The sequence below is a fragment of the Amblyomma maculatum genome, chromosome 6, assembly GCF_055883805.1.
Source record: "Amblyomma maculatum isolate TAMU_Amacu chromosome 6, ASM5588380v1, whole genome shotgun sequence".
In the NCBI taxonomy this organism is placed as follows: Eukaryota; Metazoa; Arthropoda; class Arachnida; order Ixodida; family Ixodidae; genus Amblyomma; species Amblyomma maculatum.
Window position 1 is genome coordinate 36,352,050 of NC_139349.1, and position 12,599 is coordinate 36,364,648.

The 12,599-nt window shown below is 46.0% G+C and overlaps 1 protein-coding gene across 1 annotated transcript in view; it reads right to left on the bottom strand.

Moving 5' to 3' along the window:
• Positions 1 to 12,599, bottom strand: part of LOC146185518 (cubilin-like) — a 124,027-nt gene that overhangs the window by 68,259 nt on the left and 43,169 nt on the right. The window contains exons 27-34 of the mRNA XM_084606475.1: positions 12,290 to 12,471; positions 11,793 to 11,952; positions 9,727 to 9,911; positions 8,770 to 9,117; positions 7,885 to 8,235; positions 7,433 to 7,598; positions 3,469 to 3,579; positions 2,115 to 2,333 (exon numbers count right to left, since the gene is read on the bottom strand). Of these exons, the coding sequence (XP_084462601.1) occupies positions 2,115 to 2,333; positions 3,469 to 3,579; positions 7,433 to 7,598; positions 7,885 to 8,235; positions 8,770 to 9,117; positions 9,727 to 9,911; positions 11,793 to 11,952; positions 12,290 to 12,471 (1,722 nt within the window). The remainder of the gene's footprint in view (positions 1 to 2,114; positions 2,334 to 3,468; positions 3,580 to 7,432; positions 7,599 to 7,884; positions 8,236 to 8,769; positions 9,118 to 9,726; positions 9,912 to 11,792; positions 11,953 to 12,289; positions 12,472 to 12,599) is intronic.

A 12,599-nucleotide genomic window follows, 5' to 3' on the forward strand; every position in this document is an offset into this window, starting at 1 on the left:
CTGCCCACTTCTTTCGATAGCCCTTGATATTGGCATGAATATTGCATTTCTAAATACGTTTTTCAAAGTAATGACTTGGCTGACCGTTGAGGTTACTTTCATGGCTCATGTGATAAAAGGAAGGAAAATGCGTCCAGGTTCACGAGAAAGTGTGTTGTTTTTCATTTCATTTCATTTCATTTTTATTTCCTTAAAGACCCCCTTTTTGGGGGTATTACATAAGGGGTGGGGTTAACATAAGTGCTTTATTTACATTCCAGTCTAGTGGTTGAATGCCAGTGCCTGCGGTCAACCTGGAATGAGTAACGCGCCTACTTGCTTCTATTTTCTAAGCATGCTTATAATATAACTTCTTTCTACGTGTGGTAGGGGGCAAACTTGTTCTCTTTGATTGCCGGGATTTGCTTTCCCACTGTCGACTGACCTCGAAAAAGGTTCATAGTGCCGCTTTGCACTAACTTGCGCAAGTTCTAGAGCCAAGCATTTTACTTGAAGTAGTACAAGATGCGATTTTCAGAGAGAAGGGGCGCAATAGGACATCCTTATATTTTAAGGTTCTAAATACACACCCACCGATCGTGCTCATTATTATTCGGATGTTTACGAAGTAGTTCGTTACCTGACTCTTTCTACGAGGTCATTTTTGTAGAATGAAGCTCTCTTCTTCCCCTTTTCTTCCCCCCCCCCCCCTTCTAGGCCACAAATGCCTAACTAGCAGTTGTCTTCCCGCTTTTGCGCTGTTCCGCTACCAAAAGAAAAGAGGAATCCTGAAAGATAAAACAGAAACTAGTTATATGACATTCTGAATGCTCTTTGATCGCGCTATCGCAGGTCATCTTTTTGCCCTAAACCATTCATGAGATTACGTTTCACGGCAATGTTTTGTTCAAGCTATGTTGGTTGTGGGGTTCACCAATAGAAGGTTTATTTCGATACACATAACAGCCAGCTCATGAGGAGCATTTACCTTGCTTATCCATGACTCTCTTCTAAGCGATAAACAAAAATTCTACTCAGAATATGTGAAATGTGAAACGTGTATTAAGATATTATGCGCCATATGTTGCTTATTTTTTATTTAATATGATATCTACAGCGACCTTTGAAACATCATTATAGTGGGATAGGGAAGAAAATACATAGCAGACGGCATGCCACCTTGTTTTACTTTACATTCAATGAACGATGCGTTATACGAATGTCTCTTTGCTACACCTTTACGCGCATATAAAACAAATTGACACAAAGCGACCAATTCTCTTTCTCTCTCTCTCTCTCTCCCCCCCCCCCCCCTTCCCTCTTCTCGTTTTCACTTTCTAATTATTGAAGTACAACTCAGACGAAGCCGTATATTCTCCTTCTTGAGGTTATCCAGCAGCTATGGGACATGGCGATTGATACGCCGCAGACATTAAACACCTTTTAACAGTGTGTTGAGAATTAAGGCACAAATAATGAAATAACTTACTTGCCTGCAGCTGATAGTTAAGTTTAGCCAGGCACCGCATTAATTTGGGAACTTCGCTACTGATGGAATCATTTTCGGCTTTCCGGCATCATTAGCAATGCGTGGCTCTTTACCCGTTCCTCTTTTCTGGCCGGAACAAACCAGCGTGATTCATTCATTCATTCATTCATTCATTCATTCATTCATTCATTCATTCATTCATTCATTCATTCATTCATTCATTTATTCGATCAATCAATCAATCAATCAATCAATCAATCATTCATTCATTCAATTATTAATTAATTAAATAATTAAATAATGCGCATATAGACGGAGGGCGCTTTGCCGCACAAACATAGATGATACTGTGAAGCCAGCTTTAGGTAGCAGTGCAGTCGTTTATTTTCCTGCTTCTTTGGCAGGTCTACGTAGTGCGTATATGGTGAGGAAGAGTGCTCAGCGGCTGGAATGACACATAAGGGTCGATGAGACAGCGGCAGCACTTTTCAGATAAGATGAATGAGAAAGCGTCAGCATGAGACGACTACGGACATGAAGGGCGCTGCTAAAGGTGACAGAGGAATCACGGTTGAGATCGCAAACAGGTAGTCAAACTGACTCAGTGTATTTTTTTCGTCTTCGAACTGATCCGAAATGTTCTTACCGGAGCGGAAGGTGGAATACGCAGCTCTGAGCACAGCCTGTGTAGTATGCAAGAACAGGGCTCCTCCCCTAGACACGATGGCTGGTGGAATCTTTGCAGTGCAGAGCGTCTTCAGCAATGGTGCATCGGCACTATCCCCATCGCGGACCGTCAGGTTCGAGTGCGTGCACTCATTGGTAGGCAGTCCCAGGTTCGTGATAGTCAGGCTCACCTGCTCGTCTGAATTCAGAGTGAAACAAGCGTTAGATGAATTGTGTGACAGGCTTATCGTCGTAGTAGCCGGTCGCATGGCTTTGTGCGTGCTTGAGTACTTGAAACGTTTTGTAAGTCGCAAACTGACACCTTTTGTTTGGTTATATCAACTACAAATGAAGAGTGAACCTCCTGCATTTCAATTATTTACACGTTACAAAAACAGTCTGACAATGGGGAGAGGCCTACAGCTAACTTATACAATTCTCGTTGTCATCCTTGCTAAGAGTAAAAACGGACATGACGGTCAACATAAAAAACTTGAATTCGCGTTCCTCGTCTTAACATTGCCAATATTCTTAAATTTTGCCATTGAACAAAGTAAGCGATGAAAACAAAAAAGGAAAACAAACAAACAAACAAGTCAGAATTCACATGCACATAGCTTTTGATGATCCAAAATTTAAAAACAAATACTGAACAGACAACCACTGATAACTGCAAGTACGGTTTCCATGTCCTTCTTTTATAAAAAGACAAACTGTCTCGCTCTTCAATACACCAAGGCTCAAAGATATCACCAGGAATCACTTAACACTATTAACCTCTCTCTTTTGTCCCACGTTATCTCATCTGGGAACTTACAAGTACACTTTGAAAACTCGTATCAGACACAGGGAACATATATTCCGGAGTCCTGCGGCGATGACTACGAAACGAGGCTTAGTCCTTCGCAGCTTATGTACTGTGCCTTGCCCATTTTCCTTTATGTCTCTCCAGATTTTATTATCCACCGAGAAGGTCACGCACGAATTCGTCCTAATTTGACCACCTACGTAATCAGAAAAGCTGTGGCAGCAGATTATTTTTGACCGGTAGGGGCTCACAAACTAGACAACGAATAGCGGCACACGACCATTGCACCATTTTCCTTTAGCAAATAAAGCCGCATATATCTCCTATCATCGATTTATAAGCTCCTTCTGGATTGCGATCACCACAGGTATTGCCGCACAGTACTTCTGATATAAGATCGCTGTTTAGCAAGTCTTGCTCTATCTTTATGCTCTCGTGTATATTTTTCTTTTGGTGCTTCGCCAGAATTGTACCTGTGCATGATTAAACGCAAACGCCAAAATAGTGTTCTATTGTGTAGACATACCAGGCTGTGAAGTACGTATAATCCAGGAGCAGTCCATCGCTGGGCTGAACATTGGATATTCTTGGGTGGTGATGATGCCGCCCCCGTCTGCGTTCAACGTTGCTCCGCAGCCTGAAATGACAAGCAGTTCACAGCCAATGTGTTCAAGCTATCTTTTTTTTTTTCTGTCAGTCAGTTTTTCAGCACTGAAGTCTTGCAATTCTCAGGCTTCGCGCAACACTATTTTTATGCCGGAGAAACAAAATAAATAACAGCCCATCTCAATGTGGAGTTTTGAACAGAAATACAGCAGTGATAAATACAAGCGCGCCAGCCTAGTGTCAACAGGAAGACGACACTGCCCTATCAGCAACAAAGTTCAGCTGGACAGCAGCGCTTTATTATACGCATTGCAAACGAATATAGACGAAGAAAAATCAGAATGTGATACTGCAAGTAGAAAATAAAATATTTCATCTCCTCTTCCCCTTCCTTAGAAAAAGAAGAAGAAAGAGGCAGCGAACGAGTCGAGATAAGCTGCGTAACTGGCTATGTTGGAAGGTGCTCTTTTACTGCAGCCGCCAATTTCAGTCTTCCGTAATTCGTACTAAGAGAACGCCGTATGTTTGCGGAGAATCTCCGAAGTTGCATATGTCTTCGCTCTAGCTGTAGCTATGAAATTTGTACACAAACACATCTACTTATATCAATATATAAAACGTAAGTTACAAACAGTTCCGAGTGAATAAATTTGCTCTATGCTTCGAGGCTGCGCTCAACAAATGATAGGTCTAATTAGACGTATCGCTAACCGCAAGCCGCAGGTGAGGGAAGCCAACGTTTTAATACTTGTGGAAGCATTTAGCATCGGCAGGATCGCCCTACACTGTCTCGTATTTACACCTAGGTAACTGCGAGAAGGTTAATATTAAATGAGCCATCAGGAAGAACAAAAAATCACACTAGGGCTTCCATTCAACAGGTCTGAGGACAGATTAATGAAACTGGGGGTGCATAATACGCTCGCAGGGGTGGTAGTTGTCAAACAAATGCCCCGATAAGAAAGGCTGGAAACGTCCCCGACCGGTAGAAGCATAATTTTAAGTCTAGGCATCCCATAAGTCAATGGGACCACATAACTGACATGACTGATGTCCCGATGTAAATCAGGAGATGACTAAATTTATAGAGGTTCGAAGCTGCTGAACCGAATGTGGAGCGATAGCTGTGGCTGCAGGCGACCGAGCGTTGCATCGAATACAACCAGAGGACGGTGAACGCATCAAAGTTCACCGGCGTTTTACGCAGAACTCTCTTGCAATACGCATGCGATGCCGGCAGAAGCTTTCCTGCTCCATTCGGTCAGCTCTCCGCGGCGGCGCGCACATGCGCAGTGCGGCAACCGCTCATCTCTCCGTTCCGGCCGGCACGCGCATTTTCATGGACAACGTTACCATCCTCCTCTTCTGTGGGACGAGCACCACGTTCCTCTTTCTCTATTTCCACTTTCACTCCCACCTTCATCCCTTCCCTTACGGAGCGGTTCAGGTGTCCACAGAGCAAGTGTGACAGATACTGCGTCTTTCCCTTCCTGTGAACTCGAGTCCCTGGGCCCCGCCGGGGTGGTGCAGTGGTAAGACGCCCGACTACTGTGCCGGAGTACCCGGGTTCGAACTCGACCTCGGCGGCTGCGTTTCGATGGAGGCGAAACGAAGAGGCGTCCGTGTGCTGTACGATGTCAGCGCACGTTAAAGATCCCCAGGTGGTCGAAATTACTCCGTAGCCCTCCACTACGGCTCCTCTTTCTCTCTTTCCACTTTTACTCCCACCTTACTGCTTTCCCTTACGGCGCGGTTGATGTGTCCACAGAAAACAAGTGAGACAGTTACCGCGCCTTTCCCTTCCTATAAATCAATCAGTTCGAGGTCCCTGGGTTACCCGCGAACGGTTTGCGCATGCGCAGTAACGCTGCATAACAATGAATGTGACGTAACGAGTTGGCACAACGTCACATGCGGCGCATCTGTGGCGAAAACCGGTCTTCGCGCACTGCCGCTCTTTTTCATGCACCGCGAAATGCGCTGAGGTAAGCGTAGTGTAGCTTTCGCTACAAAAGTCCGTCCACTGCCACATCCAGAGCATTGCCAAGAAAGAAAGGAAAGGGTGGAAACGCTTCAAGGAAGACAAGACGTGGTCTATGTCGATGCCGCCGAGGATAGGCATGTTATCCTTTCAGTCGTAATAGACGATCAACAAAGTCTATGAATAATCAGCTCAGTCAGGTCAAGCGTAGCTGAAACGGCTGAAGACGTGGCCATTTCCGTTGCGATAGCAGGGAGAATATTTACTACAATCTTAAAAATTACAATAGGAAGTTTTCTGAAGGGAAGGGTTTCTCTACAGGCAAACAAATAAAAAAAAAGAACGAAACTATGTGACGATGACAGAATAATTCGAATAATATGGGCACCAGTCCACTTCCAGCTTCAGGGAAATGAGGGAGCCCATGAGTTCACCCGGGTTTTCCACCTTCGGGTAATATCTGGCCCTCAGTACATTCTGAGTGGTTCTAGACTAGTGAGTTATGAATAAACTACTGAACACTATGAGCTAAACAGAAAAAAAAAAAGAACGCCGACAGATCGGACACTAAATAAAAGCCAAGACAGCGTCTCGAGGCGTTTACAAAAACAAAAAAACATTTAAATAGCCGGAAGCCCTTAGCCAGTAGCACTAGGAATATTTCTCAGATATATGCTATGTAGGCCATATGTCGGGAGAGGGCAGCACTTATATATATGGTAGGAACTTGTCCAGAAATGCAGGATCTAGATACATATACAAGAACAGAATAATGTTGGTAGACTCTACTGTTATGCTCGAACATTACGATTCACTTATATATATGGCAGGAACTTGTCCAGAAATGCAGGATCTAGATACATATACAAGAACAGAATAATGTTGGTAGACTCTACTGTTATGCTCGAACATTACGATTCAGCTCTAGGCTTAATTCGACTGGCCAAACACGCCGCCCGGGTCCAAAGATTACAGGCCGCCATCTAGGTGTATATTTTGACGCCTATCCTCTGTCTGTCGTGAAATTGGCTAACCACCACCCCATCTACCACTGCAACCACCACCGCCACTAAGGTGCAGTTGGATAATGCGGTGTGGATTTTCTAGACGCTGCTCTCTCGCGAGTAATGCCGGTATATGCCTCATATTTCAAGCTTGTGCGAGACCGCAAGAAATACAAAATGAACTATGAAATGTAAAGGGTCACGACTAAGCGTTATAAAATGCTGCGCGAGAAGGCAGAGTAGAAGAAATTGCGTTGGTAAAGAAGTACTTGCGCTGCTAAGAAGTTCACAACTTAGCCTAAGGAAGAGGACAAAGTAGACACAAGGAAACGCGTCTTGCGATCCCCCTTCGTGAGTATGTGCCATGTACGAACGAGGAAGAGCACATTTCTCCTACTGCCAGCGGTGGTGGGACTGTGGAACACATAATGTACATAACGATAACAACAACAATAACAATAACAACAACAACAACAACAACAACAACAACAACAACAACAACAACAACAACAACAACAACAACAACAACAACAACAACAACAACAACAACAACAACAACAACAACAACAACAACAAAAAAAAAAAAAAAAGTTCTACGATACTTTACTTCCTGTACCAACGTTTGCTGGACGAAAAAAAAAAGAAAGAGTATCTGTCTCCACCGGGAATCGAAACACTATCCCTCTGATCCTTAGGCGAGAGCGCGACCACGCCAGGCTTTTTATTTCCTTTATTGCATGGAAAAACTTCCGTACTTTGGAGAGAGACCACGCAGGGCTCGTCAGAAGCCATTCGCAATTTACCTTATCTTGTTTGTGCATTATAAGCAGCAGAATAAGGTAAAATATGCACTCATGGAAATGGAGTTAGTTTGTCGGTTTAGCCAAAAAGAGACTTGCCCGTGCTGTAGCGAAGCTTGAAGCCTCTACCAGCCGAGTTTCCCGATGCCTTCATGCGTAGTCGCAGCTGGTTGGCTGTGCTCGTGTAGTTGACCTCTGACGGTAGAGAGTTGCCGCAGTGGCGCAACAGAACCTTGTCCCCGCCGGTGCGCATGTTATCGTATACCTGAAATGATTTTTTTTTGTCCTCAGTCAATACCAGCTCTAAAGGCACTTACTAAGAGTGTATTCCTTCGAAGAATGAGTTCAAGTGTAAACAGTGATTGCCGCGTTCAAATGACGCTTAGCCTTCGTTATCTCCAGCTGCTGCGCCGTACTCGAGGACTTGTTACATTGAACTAAAATAGATTCCGACAGTTCTTGAAATGTTAGCAGCAACCTTAGCAGCTACTTATCTCATATCTTAAAAAGTACTGACGCCCGTTAGACGCGGTTTCCCCGCGGCTACTCACCGCCAGGTAGCTGTCGGTGCAGTTGGGGCTGGCAGGCATGTCGAAGTCCAGGAACTGCAGTCGCACCACGTGACCCTGCGCCACGCGGATCTCCCAGCTGCAGTCGTCCTGGGCGTCGTAGTTTTCCGGGTAGCCGGGGGACATGATGTTCGCCGATGGAACCGAGAATCGGCCGCCGCACCCGCGTCGGTCGAACCGGTAGGTGGCGCGGAAGCCCTTGCCCTGGATCGAGACGTCGCTGCGGAAGTGCACCGTCATCTCGTTGCCGTGAGATATGAGCTCGCTGGCGCGGCTGGAGGCGCTGCAGATCTCCGCTATCTTGGGTGACGTGAAGTCTGGGCCGCCGTAAACCTGGGGTAGAATATTGTGAGAAGACGAATGTTGCGATAAGACTCTTTTGCGAGAGTACTTTCAGCTGGTCGTCACGATGAGGTACTGTACACTCTCAAAACATGTAATGTTTCATTTGGGCGATGTGCAACGGCACTGCCAGCCAGTCACCAGACAGATGTGCAGGGGGTTTATAATACAGGCAACCGCTTTTTTGGACGAGGTTCGATTGTACTGCCGACTGGTCGTTGGACTGAGGTACAATACACTCGTGAATAAGCAATTGCTTTTTACGTCCGAACTGAATAGCATTGCGACATGTCGTGTTGTTGCGGTGCAGTACGCTATACGAATACGTAGAATGGGGTAGGATGTTGCGCCAAGACGGTGGTTTGGTTTGGTTTGGGACGATTAAGCTTTGATTTAAAGAGTATGCGCGGCAGCGTTAACAGATCCCATCCGCGGCTTCCCTTGAGGGTCCTCGTTCGCGTAAATGGACTTTGCAACTTGTTCGATCAATAATCTCAAGATTATATGAGTACTGAGGCTACGCACCCGCACAAAGTCGAAGGGGCATCCCCTGCTGGACTCGAGGTGGATGTCCTCAAAGGAGAGGTGCACTCTTTGCCCGATCGGCGCCCTGATCAGCCACAAACACTCGGTGTTCTTTGGGTAGCCGTGTGGGTAGTTGGGCGTCTCGATGCTCCCGCTACGCTTGACCAGAATTCCGCCACAGCCGCGCCACGCGTACTCGAGCCGGAATCCTCGCGACGCCACGCTGCCGTCGGTCACGTAATGAACCGTCACGATGTTCTTGGTTGACATCACTGGAGCCGGCAGCGATGCCTCTCCGCAGTACCGGCCGAGCCTCTGGGATTGGCCCTCGGGCTCAGTTTCGTTTATCTACGCATAACAAAACATCGCATTCAACTGTCACGTTTTGGTCAGCTCGAAAGAGTGTTTTCGGCGAGTTCTCCCGAGGTACCGTCTCTTTCTGCATCTTGGTCCGCTGTCATTCAACGCGATACAATTAGAACCAATTTGTCTGTATCGGGGTGAAATAAAAGTACATTTTGTATTTCCAAACTAGTGCTATCAATGCAAACTGAATTTATTTCTTACAAAATATAACGACTTTTCTTTACCTCGTGAATCACGTTACATAGGGCAACCCGCAAACAGTTTTCTAATAGAAATTGCACTTGTTGCATTGTGCACTTCGGCACTTAACCATCACGGCGTTCTGCTTGTTTTTAGTCCGATTTTTATGCGCCGTGTTACGCAATGACCCACCAAATGGCACTGCACTCTGCGCTACTGATGTGCAGAAAATGCATGCCTTCAAACGCCCCATAAGTGACTGAATTATGAAAAGGCCCATTTTTGTCTTGGAAATGTGCTTCATTTAGAGCCATAGCGCGTTGCGGGTAGAAAGAGGTGCCCGGTTTTGAGAAAGAATGCCGCATTGGAATGCCCGCCGAAAGTGTTGCTGTCCCATTAGCGTGACATTACCTCGACGTAATCGAAGGTGCAGTTGTTGTCGTGCTCCAGTTCGAAAAAGGAGAAGGCCAGCGAAATGTTGTGGCCCGAGAAAGCTTCGATGGTCCAAGTGCAGTTGGCATTGTGAGGGGACGGTTCCGGGTAGTTGGGGCTCTCGATCACTCCGTGCCGTTGGTTCGTAATACGTTGGTTACACTCTGTTAAAAAATTGGAAGCACGCGCAATGCGCATTATTAGCGATCGCCAACAAATTTTGAGAAACAAATAAAAAGTGTTGAGATTAAGACGAAAGTTATATAGTCTCGCTTAGTGGGAAGTAATTTAGACCGTTTCCTTGCAGCTTGCTTTATAGCCGCTTCATCGATTTTGACACTTGTTAGTCCGTCATTAAAAATAAAATAAAAACGTGCCTGTCAAGGAAAACAAAATTTTACATTACATCTTTACCCAGGTAAAGCGCAGGAGTAATTAGGGTGTTATGAGAAGAAGTTCGTTCTTTTTTTTTTTTTAATTTTTTGTTCTATTGAGAAAGTAAAACATGGTGAATCAAATTTTGTTAGTTAATCGAACGCACAGAAAAAAAAAGCGGAAAAACAAAAACGTTCGTAGAAATATTTGCCCCACGGCCGACAGCAATGACCCATGATTCGTGATCGAACGAGGGGTCTGGAGGCTAGAATTCGAATTTTAGAAAAGGGGCTGCCTGTGTCGCGTATTTTGACTCTGCTATCTCCAGCCGCCCTTTCCGTATATAGCGTGGCTAAAGGCGCACGGCTAACTGGCTGTCAGAGCCCAGTAAGGTCTGTTTACTAAGTGAAAAAAGAGACCAGTCAAAAAAGGACAAGGATGAAGAGAAGATACGTGCACCACGATGACTGGTCTTTTCTGCATGCATACTTTCGGAATGCTGTCGACGCCATAGGATGCCCGCCCACATGTGAATGGCATCGGTGTTTAAAACGTATGGAATCGGAAAGTTGCTATTAAAAAAATGTCATAGAGGGTAATGCCAACAGATCCACGATTAGAGCTCTCATTTATGGTTCGGTGCTATCTGGGCCAGTAACTAAGCAACGGTATTAGAGATATGCAGTGAATGGCCCTGCATGTCATTAAGAAACTTCAGCCTGATTCAGCGTGATTAAAGAAAATTCGACTGAACGTTGTCTCCCGCAAGCAGAGCTGTTTCCCGTTCAAAGTAATACATTCGGGGATTTGGCCCAGTGGAAAACAACGTATTACTAAGATAGGACACGAGACAATGACGATATTACGTAACTGTTTACACCGATCGATAAAAATATTATGGGCGACACTTAAGCTCCGTCTTTAAGGGCATGACGCGATAGCGTAGGCTACCAGCTCACATATAAAGCCCCTCTTTAACCAAGCCCTGCCTCATCATGCCTGTGTAGCCTAAGTGTATAGTGCTTGACTCGGCCTTCAAGAGCACTGGAAGGTTTATTCTTATTCCATCTTCTTACCTCAAATGAGGAATACGAGTTGGCGGCTTCTCGCAAATTTCTGATATGATATGAACTCATGAAGTCGCACAAACCTTCGAAGAATCATCACTCGATCATGTCAGCTGCTAGCTTACCACATGCCAGTGCCGTGTCGTGATTTTTCGCTTATAACACCGACATCAACGCCAGATTTTCGACGCAGGAGGAGGAAGATGAGGAGGAGGAAAGGCAGGGAGGTTAACCGGTAAAAGAAACCGGTTTGACACCTTGCACTAGGGGAAGGGGGTGAGTTGATATAAAAGAGCTAAAATTCTCAGAACCCCATCTTGTTACGGAGCGCGTTGTTTTTCTTATTCGCTATCTATGCTGCTGAAGTTGCCTGTTGTCACGAAATATTTGTCACTCTTTGCTCTTCCAGAAGCGTATTGATTCAAGCTTCCAGTTTGACAGGCAGAGGAAATTCTCAATATGCGCATGCGAACTCATTATGTAGATGTGTTTCAAGTCCTGCCGTTAATGTTATAATAACGATGCTAATAGCAAAAGCTACTCCTTTCTTGGCTTTATTTTATACCGAGTTGAACCCTTAGTCACAAAATCTTAACAGCCTACCAGCTGCATAGACGACTTGGAATCCGCGGCCGGCTGCCGAGGCGTCTGTGCGGAAACGTAAGAACATGTCTCTGCCCGTGGACATCAGCTGTCCCGGTCGCTGCTGGTCGTTGCACAGCTGGGCGAGCCTCTTGCTGCGGTCAGATGCGCCGTCGAAGATCTGCGAATCAGTGCGAACCGCTGAGAGCGTCTTTTTCCGCGTGGGCACAGTGTTGTCTGTACTATGTGTTGTGAAAAATCTATAGCACACGGCTTCCGAGCGATGGCGCTTTAATCGGCGGCGCTTGCCGGTACCAAGGCAGCGACATGTGAGGAGGCATGTCCATGTCGCTTTTTGCCCCTTGTTGGTAAAAAAAGATGTCAAGAGGGCGAGAGGGGCGTGGCTTTTCTTTGAGCGGCGGGCAACGAAACCGATTACAGCGATGTCACTCGGCAGCGCTCGCTCTCCAGTCTCGGTCACTATGTGCTGCAGAATTATAAATGAGCCTGTACGTTACCTCGAGGACGTCGTAGCGGCAACGCAGGTGTCTTTCAATGTCCATGTCCACGACGGCTAGGGAAATCCGCGAGCCTTCATTGACTCGGATGTTCCAGCGGCACTCTGCGTTGTGGCTATAGGGCTGCGGGTAGTTGGGAGACGCGATGCTGCCCGAAGTGCCACCCGTGGTACCGCCGCAACCTGCGCAAGGCATCTGTTATGCATGCCCGCAGGCTCTCGTGCTCGTTGAAACGAGCTTTCAAAGGTCTAAGAGCGGAAAATATACGTTTGGGCAGACTAAGCCCGACCTTAGGTCTGCTTTGTATATC